Raw genomic sequence first — 12,585 nt, 5'->3', positions numbered from 1 at the left:
GGTGGTGTGTTAGTGTGTGCTGTGCTGGTCTGAGTGGATTTTTTATGTAGATGGAGTTTAATTGTAGAACTACAAAGTGCACCTATAGCACTTTGCTATAAAATGGACAATGAGTGTAGAAACAAGGAGGTGGTCATAATGCTATGCCTGATCGGTGTATGTCCACTTTAAAGTTATTTACCCTGTAAATCTGTTTTATCGATGTATGTACACTGAAACGCTTTGGATCAACGTGGAATTTTTATTTTAGTAATATAATAATAAACTACTAGTGTTGGGTTCATTTTCACACAGGCTGTCTAGATCATAGATCTGCATGGTCTTGATATTGACTCGCAAACTTGAACATCACTGTGCGGAACCGAGTGCAAAGCTTCGGAGTCGACTCTCGAGCCTCAAACGCCCGGAACCGGAGAATCGACTCTTTTTTTGGAATCGACTCCGGGTCGTAGTGGACAGTAAACAGTAATGGCGCTCTACGGGCTGATCCAGGCTGCTGTTTTAATCACTAACGCGATAGCAGTGCTGCACGAAGAGCGGTTCCTCGCCAAGAGTAAGAGCTTTTAAGCTTTTACTATCAGGCATTTTTAATCATAACCACCTTAATTCACCTGCTGTTGGTTTAATAGCAGCCGTTGGTATCTGTTGTAGCCGTTAGCTAGCGGCATACAGCCCTTAGCCCACCGTACTCACAGCAGGTCCTCAGTTAGCGGAGCAGCAGATTTAATGCCATGTAAATCTAAATATGTGGATTATACTGATATTACTACTACTGGAATAACAGATTTAACACCTTCATTTTCCAAAAGTGTTCACAGTTTTACAGTAAGAAAGCATTTTTTGTGTAAAATAGACCCCTGATAAGTTTGTGTTGCCCTGTCCACTCGGCCAAAGTTCCATCAGAAGGAGTAGTTTGGGTTCCTTTTACTGGAGAACATTATCTACACATCATCTGTAAAGAGAACATTAATTTACACACCTACACATTGACTGAGATGAAGCTTCTTATTCGAATTTTTCCGTTCCACCTTAAATGGTGCAGCAGTTACATTCTGGAGCCTCAGGCGTCATAATAATAACTGATGCACCATTTAAGGTGGAACGGAAAATTCGAATAAGAAATAAACTATCTAGGTTAGCTAACTTAAGGGCTAACTTCGAATAAGAAACCAGCTTTAGCCTCGTTAATGCTGGTAGTGATATGGTCATTTCATTCTCAAACTAAATTAAATCTAATAATGTGAATGATAAAAACATTCTGACCAAAACACGACAGAAACGTTTCTCCTCTAAAACCTGTGGCCGCTCGTAAAACACAGTGAAATAGCACCATTTTAGCTTTACTAGCTCTTTAAAATGCTCAAGGAAATGTCTTAAAGGGTGTAATACTCCGACAGGACCCTAAATTCGGGATTAAGGTGAACAAACCTCTCATAAACCGGAGGTTCAGCAGTGCCCAAAGTTATGCTAGGCTAACGGTCTGTAGTGCTGTGAGAACAGGAGGTCAGGAGGCTGAAGGCCCACAAATCAGCAGCTCTACATCAGCTGGAAACTACCTGAGAGGTCCAGGAGCTGAGCTGAGCGAAATATGGAGGGTTTGTTGGGTAAAAAAGACTTTTGATTAGGAAATTCATCATGGATTGTTGTAAAGCCCATAACAGAATCAGTCTCACATTTATGAATACACAAGATATCACACAATACCCAAATGATTACTGACCACGGATGATTGTCTGTTGAATCTCTTTGAGAAATTGACCGTAAGCATAGCTGGATTACTGACCAGGCCACTGGGGCCAGTGCCCAGGGGCCTTTGACTACCAGGGGCTTCAGGTGCCCATAGACTACAAGGGTCAGGGTGGGTTAAAGTCAGGGAACAGTCCACTGCAGCTTCAAAAATCAGATGAACAAATAGCCCTTGATGATGTAAGGATGAAATAAATGAAACGAATGCCGCATAATCAGTCTTAGAATATCTTCACTACAATAATGTCCCAAGATGCAGAATGCATATTATTATTTAATATCAATATTTTAATATTTTTTATTTTTTTAAATCAAGTTCAGTGCTTTAAAGTACCATTTTACAGTAATTAACCCTTCATGAAAACAATCACTTTTTTAATTACTATTTTTACTTATTAACCATAATTTTATCAACTTTTCTTGTAAGATTTTAGTAAAAATGCACATGTATTATTGACCAGGGTATATTTTGGTTTTTTCATCTGAATTCACATGACCAAGTCGTAAGGCAAATTATTCAGTAACTGCATGAAATAAATGTAAATTTTTATTTCATTTATTTATTTTGTAAAAGCTCCCTCAAATTAACAGAACATGTGTTTTATGATCACACATATTGCTGTATGCTTACAATTTACTGCTGAAAGCCAAAAATCTTAGACACTCTTTGTATTATTTTATAAAAATATTTTTTACAGAGCAGATCACTGAAGAGACGCCATCTGTTTATAGTTTATAGCCCAGATTTGTGGAAAAATGGGTCGACTTTCAGTAGAAAAAAAATTGTGAGTTCAGCTTCTTTTATTATAAGGGTTTAAAATTACATCACCCGTCTATTTGACTGGAAAGAAGACGGTTACAGCTCTCATACGACCCCCACCTTTAGAATGTAGCTTATGAAATATGAAAGTTTTGAAGAATATGACGAAGTGTGTTTTGGAACCACCGGTGGTCTCAAGAAGTTGAAGAGGTTAAATCTTAAAATAAAAAAATATTTTTATAACTTTGTTAATTGCCATTATTTATGGCGGTAGTTACACAGCAACAACTGCTTAATTTTATATATGTTTTCAGTAAAAGTATGCAAATTTTAAACTTCTATTAAGGATAATGATAAATAATAATGGTAATGATAAGGGCATCGGACGTATCGTAGTATGTGTCTGCGTGTAGGAGGTGATCCGTTCTGTCACTGCATCTTTTAACAAAGCGCTTATCGCAGAAATAACGTTAAAATGTATCGTACAGCCCTGCAGCACACCGTCTTAACAACTTAACAATTATTCTGTGCCCCTTCTTTGTCGTTGCAGTCGGCTGGGGCGTGGACCAAAGCGTCGGTGGGTTCGGAGAGGAACCTGGCATCAAAACTCAGCTCATCAACCTGATCCGCTCTGTCAGGACAGTCATGCGAGGTAAGCCGACTCCAGACATGCTCTGCTTGTGAATCAGAATGATGTGAATGTACAGAACAGCCTGCATAGCTCACATAAACACGCGTTAAAATCATGCGTCAGGGTCAGGTGGACTCCACAGGTCTGGTTTGCTCTGTTCCCACAGTGCCCCTGATCGCCGTGAACTCAGTCTGCATAGTCCTGCTGCTGCTGTTCGGCTGATGGAGCGACGCGGTTAAAGCGATAGTCTGACCACGCATCATATGAACCCAGTTTCACCCCAGAATAGTCAGCCAGGACAGGTTTGGTGTTTTCTTTAGTTTTGGCACTGGAGCTGCGAGGCTAATGAAGCTGAGAAGTAATGGAAATGCATATCCCACCAGTTAACACCGGCCTAACCGTGTCATCACACTCGCCTCAAACATGTTCGCAAAGTTGCCATCCTGTTCGTCAGCTTCCCATTTGAATTTTCCGTTCCACCTTAAATGGTGCAGCAGTTACATTCTGACGCCTGAGGCTGTTTAAGGTGGAATGGAAGATTCAAATAAGAAGCTGACGAATAGGAAACAACTTCAGCTTCTTGGCTCGAACCGTGTTCAGTACTATCTAATAGTACATTAGCATAGCTAATGGCTGACTGTCTGTGGGGTAAGTGGTGGACACCTGTTAATTAGATTCTTCTTGGCCAAACTGTCGCTTTAACTCCCAGGCTGAAGAACAGACCAGCACTACTGACATCACTGAATGGTTTCAGATCAGCAATAACAGAGACATTCTACACTGGGATTTATTAATAATTTGCTAAGTATGTTGGATATTTGGTAGGTATATAATCTGATTATTTATCTTACAATAAACAGATGACCATGAATATTTTTGGGTGATTTATAATATGATGTTGATGTGATCGTCGCAGCTCATGTGCCTTCCGCCACATTTGACTCAAATGAATGGACCCAAATATCACATGACTGTAATGTTGTAATGATTTATTTCATAATGAACTTGATTATAACGAAAGTACCTTTAATGTGTTATTTGTAATGATTGAAATGTGTCTTATAACAATGTGTAACAGGCAAATTGTAAGAATTATTAAAATATCATTTCATTCCTGTTCCTGTGAGTTCACTGTTCCTTATTTCATTTCATTATTTCATTATTTATTACTATTAAAACAGTGATCGTTATTTGATTACTGATGTTGTTATTGTTATTAGTATCTGAATAAGACCATCTTCTAAATTTTAAAAAATCTAAATATGATCATATTATTTTTTTAAAATTTTGTTATTAGCTATTAAAGCTATCAAATTAAAAGTAAGATTATCAATGTAAACTAATAAGAAAATTTATTAGTTATCTCTATTTTTATTTATATAATATTTACTTAATTAACTAAAATGAAAATGCTACATAAAGATGTATAATAATAATGATGATGACGATGATTATTATTGTTATTACTATTATTGTTATTATTATTGTACCTACTACTATTGATAAAATAATCATAATTTAATAACTGATATTGTTATTGTTGTTATCATTAGTAGCAGTATTAGTATTTAGCACTTGTAAGTCACTTTGGGTAACAGCCTCTGTTAAATGTTGTAAATATCAATATTGCCATCATCATATTGTTATAATTAGTTAATAAATTAAAAGTAAATTATATGATTTTTACATTTTTTGCTTGTTTTATTACATGCGCCAAAGTATGTAAATTATGTATGTAATGCTTAATAAGTATTAGTACAAATAACTTGATTCATTATTGTTATTATTACTGTTGTGATCGTTATTGTTTCATGTCCAATTGGTAATAATAACAATACTTTCACATTATTGATTTTTTGTTATTGTTTGACTGATTTTTGTATGTGTGCTCTGTAGAGCACCTTTCCGGACACTAGGGGGCAGTAGCAGCGCTGCAGGTTCAGCTCGCCTGCAGGAAGGCGCCGTTGAACAGAGCAGAGTTTGAGCAGGTCACTGCTGTGTGGATTAATAATAATAATAATAATGCTGATGGTTCTGCTGTGTTAGTGTTATTACCTGAGTATGAGGCGGCGTTAGAGCTCGGGAGGTGTGAGATGGACCCTCTGTGGGCGGCGCTGGCCCTGTTTGGAGCGGTCAGTGTGGGAGTTTATGTCCTGTATGGAGTTTTCTGCTCTGTGTCTGTGTTAAACTCTGCAGTGCTGGACTTTAACCAGCCTGGAGGTCCAGCCTCTCTGTGTTCACTCAGCAGGTTCATACTGCGGTCACTGCGCAGCAGAGCAGGACACCTGAACAGTGACCACAGTGACCACAGCGCCAAAGAGAAGCAGCTCCTGATTACACTCATTAACTGCAGGTGGGTTGTCTAACAGTAAACAGTCCACCTTAAATGGAGTTTACAGTCCTGCACCAGTTAAGGTAGGACGGGAAATTTAATACACATAAGAGCTCAACTCATGTTGTCTAATAGGAGGAGAGTTTCTATTGGACCACCCTCACTTTAGGCCTAAAGGGGAAGTCCACCAATTTTTCAGTGATTCAGAGAGGTTTGGTGTGAAATGGTTCAGATGTCTTTACAGTGGTGGTGATAGGAACCAGGGGTTGCCATGACTACAACACAAATATAGACATTGTATTTACTATCAAAACCACCAGAGAACCTACACGAGTCTTCTGGGTTTATATGGAATGTTGATTGTTGGATGTGATGAATGCTGTGCAGGTACGAGGTGGTCTCTCTGAGGAGGTACTGCTCCGTGGTGGGATACGGCTGGGACTATCCGGACAGCACGTTCAGAGACATCCCTCTCTTCTACCCACAGTTCCTCTGCTCTCGGCTGATCAGTATGGTCACATGCTCACTGCGGTTCAGGTTGAGTCCCTATGGTGAGTGACCCCTCTCTGCAGTGACCTCACTATATCATATCGTAGTCTATAATATGACTTTAGTCACTGGGGCTGCACAACATGGACAAATATCATGTTTTCAGACAATGCATCTCACTGACCATCTCAGATTTGCTTCATATTTTTAGGAAATAACGCACTGGTTCCCACAGATCCTAAACAATGGAAATTTATAGACTTGTTTTCCAGTCATGGGAATTATTATGGAAAACCTGGATGTGTGTAAAGTTGAGTCATTAAGCCAACACAGTTGCATGATTTAGCATATTTTATAGCTGCTTTAACAATGATTTGGTGATTTTAGATGTTTTTATCCAAAAGTCTCTAATACTGTGCTGTGAAAAAGTCAGAGCCCCCCGCTTCAGTTAATTTAAATATGAGTTCTTCATTTTCAGAGTCAGGAATAAAAGCAGAACCCATACATTCATACAAAATTACCCAGAAGCCTCTACAACTAACTCTACTCTCGGCTGTGTGAGTGTTCAGTGAGTCACTCTTTACCTTTATTACAGCTTCCATTCTTTTCAGTTCAGTCTTAGAAGCTGGTTGATCATTTTCTGAAGTAATCAAACACATTCAGGGATGTTGGCCTGGACTCTCGGGGTGGTCAGTCACATGAAATGAATGATCTGTAGTTAAAGGCTGTTTTTACTGGAGGGTGGGTAAATGAAGGGTGGTCTCTGACTGTGTCACAGTGTGGTATGGTGTAGCTGCAGTGCAGTAAAGGCTCGTTGGTGTGTGTCAGGGCTGCTGGGTGTGTGTCAGACGGTGCGCCTGCTGAAGCCGCTGGACGAGCTGAAGAGAGGGACGTTCTCCCTGCAGGTGGGGGTGGAAGAGTACAGGAGTGGGGGTGGAGGAGTGGAGGTGGATCTGTCTCTCAGTCTGAGAACGGCTCAGCAGGAGGAGGAGGGGTGGAGCAGCACCATCACACTCATCTCCCCCCACACTGCGTACACACACGCACTGCAGCCGCACACGACTAACGGTGCGTACACACACACACACACACATACACACACACACTGCAGCCGCACACGACTAATGGTACGTGTACACACGCACACTGCAGCCGCACACGACCAATGGAACGTGTACACACGCGCACACACACACACACACACACACACACTACTGATGACACGTACACACTCACACACACACACATACACACACACACTGCAGCTGCACACGACTAACGGTACGTGTACACGCCACTGCACGCACACGACCAATGGAACGTGTACACACACACACACACACACACACACACACTGCAGCTGCATACGACTAACGGTACGTGTACACGCGCACACACACGCACGCTACTGACGGTACATACACACACATACACTGCTAATGGTAGTGTAACACAGGTACACACAGTTAGGAAGAGAAACGTAATGTCAGGCAGAAAAACTTAATGTCTGTAATTAATGTCAGTAGTGAAACTTAATGTCTGTAATTTATTGTCAGAGGGTGAAACCTAATAATTAATGTCAGTAGGTGAAGCTTAATGTCAGGTAGTGAAATCTGATGTCTGTAATTTAATGTCAGTCTGACTAGTCGTAGTGAAATCTGATGTCTGTAATTTAATGTCAGTCAGTGAAGCTTTAATGTCAGGTAGTAAAACCTAATGTCTGTAAATTAACGTCAGTAAATCTCAATATGTGAAACTTAATGTCGGTCAGTGAAATTTAACACTAAAATACACTGCATTTTTGTTTATCTCTCATTGTTTATCTCTCTCTCTCTCTCTCTCTCTCTCTCTTTCTCTCAGACAGTAAGTGTGAAAGGTGTATTAGGGTAGCAGTTCCCTGGTGGGCCTCTGTGATGTGTGGTGGTCCAGGTTTCTCTCTCCCCCTGCCCTCCTCTCTGCTGGGTTACGGCTGTCCAGCCACCCTGTGGGCTGTGTCCAGGTGTCTAGCAGAGACTGAAAAGCTGAAAGGTCAGAGACTCACCTGCTCTACCTGTGCAGGCTGCGTCAGGCGAACTGTACATTTTATCATTTAGCCCATTTTATCAGTAATAACTGGAGAGGGTTATGGTGGGGACGTGTTTATTATTTAGGGTCATTCTTTAGAGTTGTGTCTTCGCGCTGATCTGAGGTGAGTTTTGTCTTTCATTGATCAGACGCTTTGGGTAGAACAGTGGAAAAACTTCATTGCGAATGACAGATTGTTGGGTTGCCAGATATGTATAGTGCTGTTGAAGCAGGCCTGTGGTGTAGAATCACAGTGCTGCAAGATAAATGTGATCTTGAAGAGGGTCAAACCTTACGCTGGTGCACTAACACATCTGATGATGATTAAATTCATTACATTATTTACATTATAACAGTCTTTTTATCTGCTCTGTGAAGGTTAAGCCTTTGAAAATTATATTCAAGTAGCCGTTACTGTTATAACTTACTTCAGAGATGGATTACTGACCGAGCGACTGAGCCAGTGGGCCTGACAGCTGGCTCAGAGACTAGGGACAGTCCACTGTACCCCTGGATTTCTGCTGTGTATAAAATAATGAAAAGCCCCACAACATCCACTGTGATGTGTGGTGGTCCTGGTTTAAGACATGTACGAAATATGCAAACGACCTCCCTTCTGATTGGCTTCCCAGCCCTATTGTGCATCACTCAAAAAGCAATCCATTCTGAAATATTTAACACACTGAGAAATGTCAGTGAGCATGGGCGGGGCCAAACTGCTGAAGACGGAATAGGCGAATATATTTAAATAAACTGGGGGGTGGGCGGTGTCCTCTTTATGAGCGCCCAATAAAGCGTTTTCTGTTTATTTCCTTTCCCTATGAATCTGTTTAAAACGTTTGTTGTCACATCATGCCTCATTGCTATTTTGATTGGCTGTTTCATGATACTTGAAACAAAGTTGAGACAGCTGCAACAGTTGAGGCTGAGTTTCAAATAAGTTGCAGGATATTTTACAGCGCATTTAATTTCATGTAGGTTTCAAGCAACTAAAGTTGCATGAAAGTTGCACCGTGTAAATTCAGCCTAACACTGTCAGCAGCCTGGATGACGGCAGAAAGAGCGTCACTGTTCTAACTTAATTTTCATGAGAAGTTAAAGTTTTTTCGTTCTGTCGTAAAGTCACCATTTCAGAGATACAAGGTTTCGTTCCGACAGTGACGGCATGTTTGTGTTTGTGTTTAGGAGCCGATGCTGTGAGAGCTCCTCTCACGCTGACTGTGCGCTACAGACGACCTCTCCACTTACCGAGAGCCGTCAGCATCAGGATCAGAGAGAGTTCAGCCTCCGTCCACAGCAGCTCAGACAGGAGCTACACCTTTACCATGGAGGACGACAAAGCGCAGACCCTGATCCTCACTGGAGAGATGCAGGGACTGTAGCAGCACTGAGAGGAGACCAATACTGCTGGAACTGCACTGGACCTGAAAATGACCCGCACGCAAACCACACGCTCGTTTAGGTGATAAACAATAAAGTATAATATCTGTTTCTGATATTCAGGTCTGCTGGATTATTACTGCATTCATATTTCATTTCTTTATTTTAATGTGAACTTTTTTTTTATTATTTTTATTCTAGGACATCCTTGAATATCCTAGAATACTTCATAAAATATAAAACCATAGAGATGTCCAGACAATGATAGGTTCATATCTGTATTAGTCAGATTGTTTGTTAGCAGTGATGCTGTGTTGTGTATAAACAGCTGGACATTAAGCTACACCTTTAGCATGGACACAGCACAGGTTGGTATAGTGTAGTGGGTAACACTGGGGTTCGATCCCCACCTGGGCCAGCACCCTACATTATACCAATAAAAGTCCTTGGGCAAGACTCCTAACGCCACCTTCACCTACCTGTGTAAAATGATCACTCTGTAAGTCACTCTGGATAAGAGTGTCTGCTAAATGCTGTCAATGTAAATTAAGCACTGAAGGAAAATCACAGTGAACAATGAATACGATATGCACTATAATACAATATGATTCCTAAAATAATTCTCACCGTCTATACACAACACTTTGTCACTGTCAGAACAAAACCGTTTATCTGTTTTTGCTGTTTTGGATTTTTTTCCTTTACATGATTTAAAAATGTCACGCTGCCCATATTTAGGAAACTTGGATTTTTTTTTTTGGTTTTCTTTCATTTCCTTCTTTGAGGATGGCCTTGCTTAGAGGTTTGGGTTGTACGTATTTACCTGTTTTTATGGTAACATACTCACTGCACATGAATACAGCTTGTGATTTCTAATAAAACAATACAATTTTTGTTTAAAAAAAAAATTCTCTTACGTTGTGGCAAAATTTAATGACGAAAGCACCAATAGAAATGTACTTTAATTTACATTGAAAACATTTTTTTCCTTTTCCTGTAAAACTGATTTTTTTCTAAAATGGTTTAACATAATACAAATCAACAATTATAAAATGATAAATTGTACAATTATACACGTCATTGCTGTCAAGAGAAAAACAAAATAGTTTACAGGAGAGGACACAAACATTCTTAACTTTTGATTGAAGTTAATATAAAGAGGTTTTATTTCTAGGAATTTTGGAGTTCCTATTGGTCCGTTCATCATAAAACTTTCACATAGTGTAAAGAACAGCTGCTGTGTTCAAATGAAAAGAAAAATAAAACAAAAAATACAGAGATACTTTTTTTTTTTCTTTTGGATGGCGATGATACACTATATGGACAAAAGTATTGTACACATCAATCCTACAGGAGCTTTAATGAATCCCATTCTAAATCCATAGGCATTAATATGGAGTTGGTCCCCCTTTGCAGCTCTAACAGCTTCCACTCTTCTGGGAAGCTTCTACAGATTTTGTTGTGAGTCTGTTGGAATTTTTGCCCATTCATCCAGGAGAGCATTTGTGAGGTCAGACACTGATGTTGGACGAGAGGGCCTGGCTCACAATCTCCGTTCTAGTTCATCCCAAAGGTGTTTGATGGGGTTGAGGTCAGGGTCTGTGAGGGTCAGTCAAGTTCTTTGACACCAAACTCACCCAGTCAGGCCTTCATGGAGCTGTTTTGTGCACTGGGGTCTCAGTCATGCTGGAGCAGAAAAGGTTCTTCCCCAAACTGTTCCCACAAAGTTGGAAGCATACAATTGTCCAAAATGTCTTAGTGCTGAAGCATTAAGAGTTCCCTTCACTGAAACCAACCCCTGAAAAACAGCCCCATATCATCATCCCTCCTCCACCAAACTGTACAGCTGGCACAGTGCAGTCAGGCAGGTAACGTTCTCCTGGCATTCTCCAAACCCAGACTCGTCCATCAGACTGACAGATGGAGAAGCTGATTCATCACCCCACAGAACACGTTTCGACTGCTCCAGAGTCCAGTGGCGGCGCTGCACTCCATCCATCCGACGCTTGGCATTGTGCATTTTGAGGCTTGTGTGCAGCTGCTCAGCCATGTAAACCCATTTTGTGAAGCTCCTAATGCGCAGGTTCTTCTGCTGATGTTGGAGACTGCAAGGTTATGTGCTTAATTTATCCACCTGTTAGCAATAAGTGTGGCTGAAACACCTGAACTCAATAATTAGGAGGGTTGTACAGCTCAGTGTCCTCCTCATGTAATACCAATATGTGATGCATTGCTTACTGTTGATTAATATTTTTAAATACTCTTCAGAGAAAAAGCTGTGTCTCGAATCTCACTAACTACTGAGCTAAATGCTACATCAGTAATAGCACACCACTGTTTGCAGTGCGTTCATCAGTGCAGTGTGTACAGTGCAGTAGCGTGGTTCCTCCAGCAGGGGGCGGCGGTGCTAAAGCCCCTCTGCTGTTCTCCATCAGGGAGCTGAGTGACTCTTTAATATTTCAGAGTTCTGATGTTCACTCAGGCTTACTGTGTCTGTACTTACATGTATGTGGAAGTGTTTCACGTGTATTATTCATCATGCAGTGTTCGTGAGGAGGAGGAGGAGGAGAGCCTTCCTCACCAACACGCCCTTCATCATCACAGAAAAATAAACAGTGGAGACCAAAAAGAGAGTAAAGCAGCTGAAGAGGCCTTATGAGTGTGTTACTGTCTTCTATTGAGTGAACAGGCGTTCACAGTCTGGAGGAATCAGATCTTTTAAGGCTTCCTATTTAATGTAGAATGTAAGGTCTCTCTCTCTCTCTCCTCTCTCTCTCTCTCTCTCTCTCTCTCTCTCGCCCCCTTCTCCTGCCAGAGTGGATCACACTCTCAGAGATGCTGCACACTCGAGGGTGAGTCAGTCTTTCAGTCTCTTTCTGCTGTTTTTAGACTTTCAGACTGATTGTTGTTGGACAGCGGAGACGGATTGGACACTGTGGTTGTCTCAGTCCGTCCAGACGCCCTCAGAGACCCGTCTGGAGGTGGTCAGGACGCTCACAGGGAACGCTGTCGTGATGCTCTTTGTGGTAGAGACTCATTGTGTTCCACTGTTTGATCACTTTCTTGATCTGCCAGGTAAAGGAGAAAAAATCCATTCTTTTTCTTTTTCCTCTATTTCAGGTATCAGTATGTCAAAATAATGACTTAGCATTCTAAAATAATTACTTATTTTCGTAAATTAAT

The 12,585-nt window shown here is 40.8% G+C and overlaps 2 protein-coding genes across 2 annotated transcripts; both read left to right on the top strand.

Annotated features, from left to right (window-relative positions):
- The first annotated feature begins 422 nt into the window (after positions 1-422).
- Positions 423-4,256, top strand: LOC118827003 (immediate early response 3-interacting protein 1-like). Its single transcript, XM_036598173.1, has 3 exons — positions 423-553; positions 3,057-3,158; positions 3,304-4,256. Exons 1-3 carry the CDS (start codon positions 469-471, stop codon positions 3,357-3,359), a joined length of 243 nt encoding a protein of 80 aa, XP_036454066.1. The 5' UTR covers positions 423-468; the 3' UTR covers positions 3,360-4,256.
- Positions 4,257-5,069: 813 nt separating this feature from the next.
- Positions 5,070-9,518, top strand: si:ch211-12e13.1. The gene is made up of 5 exons (XM_036598117.1): positions 5,070-5,490; positions 5,857-6,020; positions 6,787-7,026; positions 7,819-7,986; positions 9,208-9,518. Exons 1-5 carry the CDS (start codon positions 5,231-5,233, stop codon positions 9,402-9,404), a joined length of 1,029 nt encoding a protein of 342 aa, XP_036454010.1. The 5' UTR covers positions 5,070-5,230; the 3' UTR covers positions 9,405-9,518.
- Positions 9,519-12,585: the final 3,067 nt, after the last annotated feature.

The sequence above is a fragment of the Colossoma macropomum genome, unplaced genomic scaffold, assembly GCF_904425465.1.
Source record: "Colossoma macropomum unplaced genomic scaffold, Colossoma_macropomum, whole genome shotgun sequence".
In the NCBI taxonomy this organism is placed as follows: Eukaryota; Metazoa; Chordata; class Actinopteri; order Characiformes; family Serrasalmidae; genus Colossoma; species Colossoma macropomum.
Note: the sequence above shows the minus strand (reverse complement) of the source record. Positions and strands in the feature narration are given on the sequence as shown.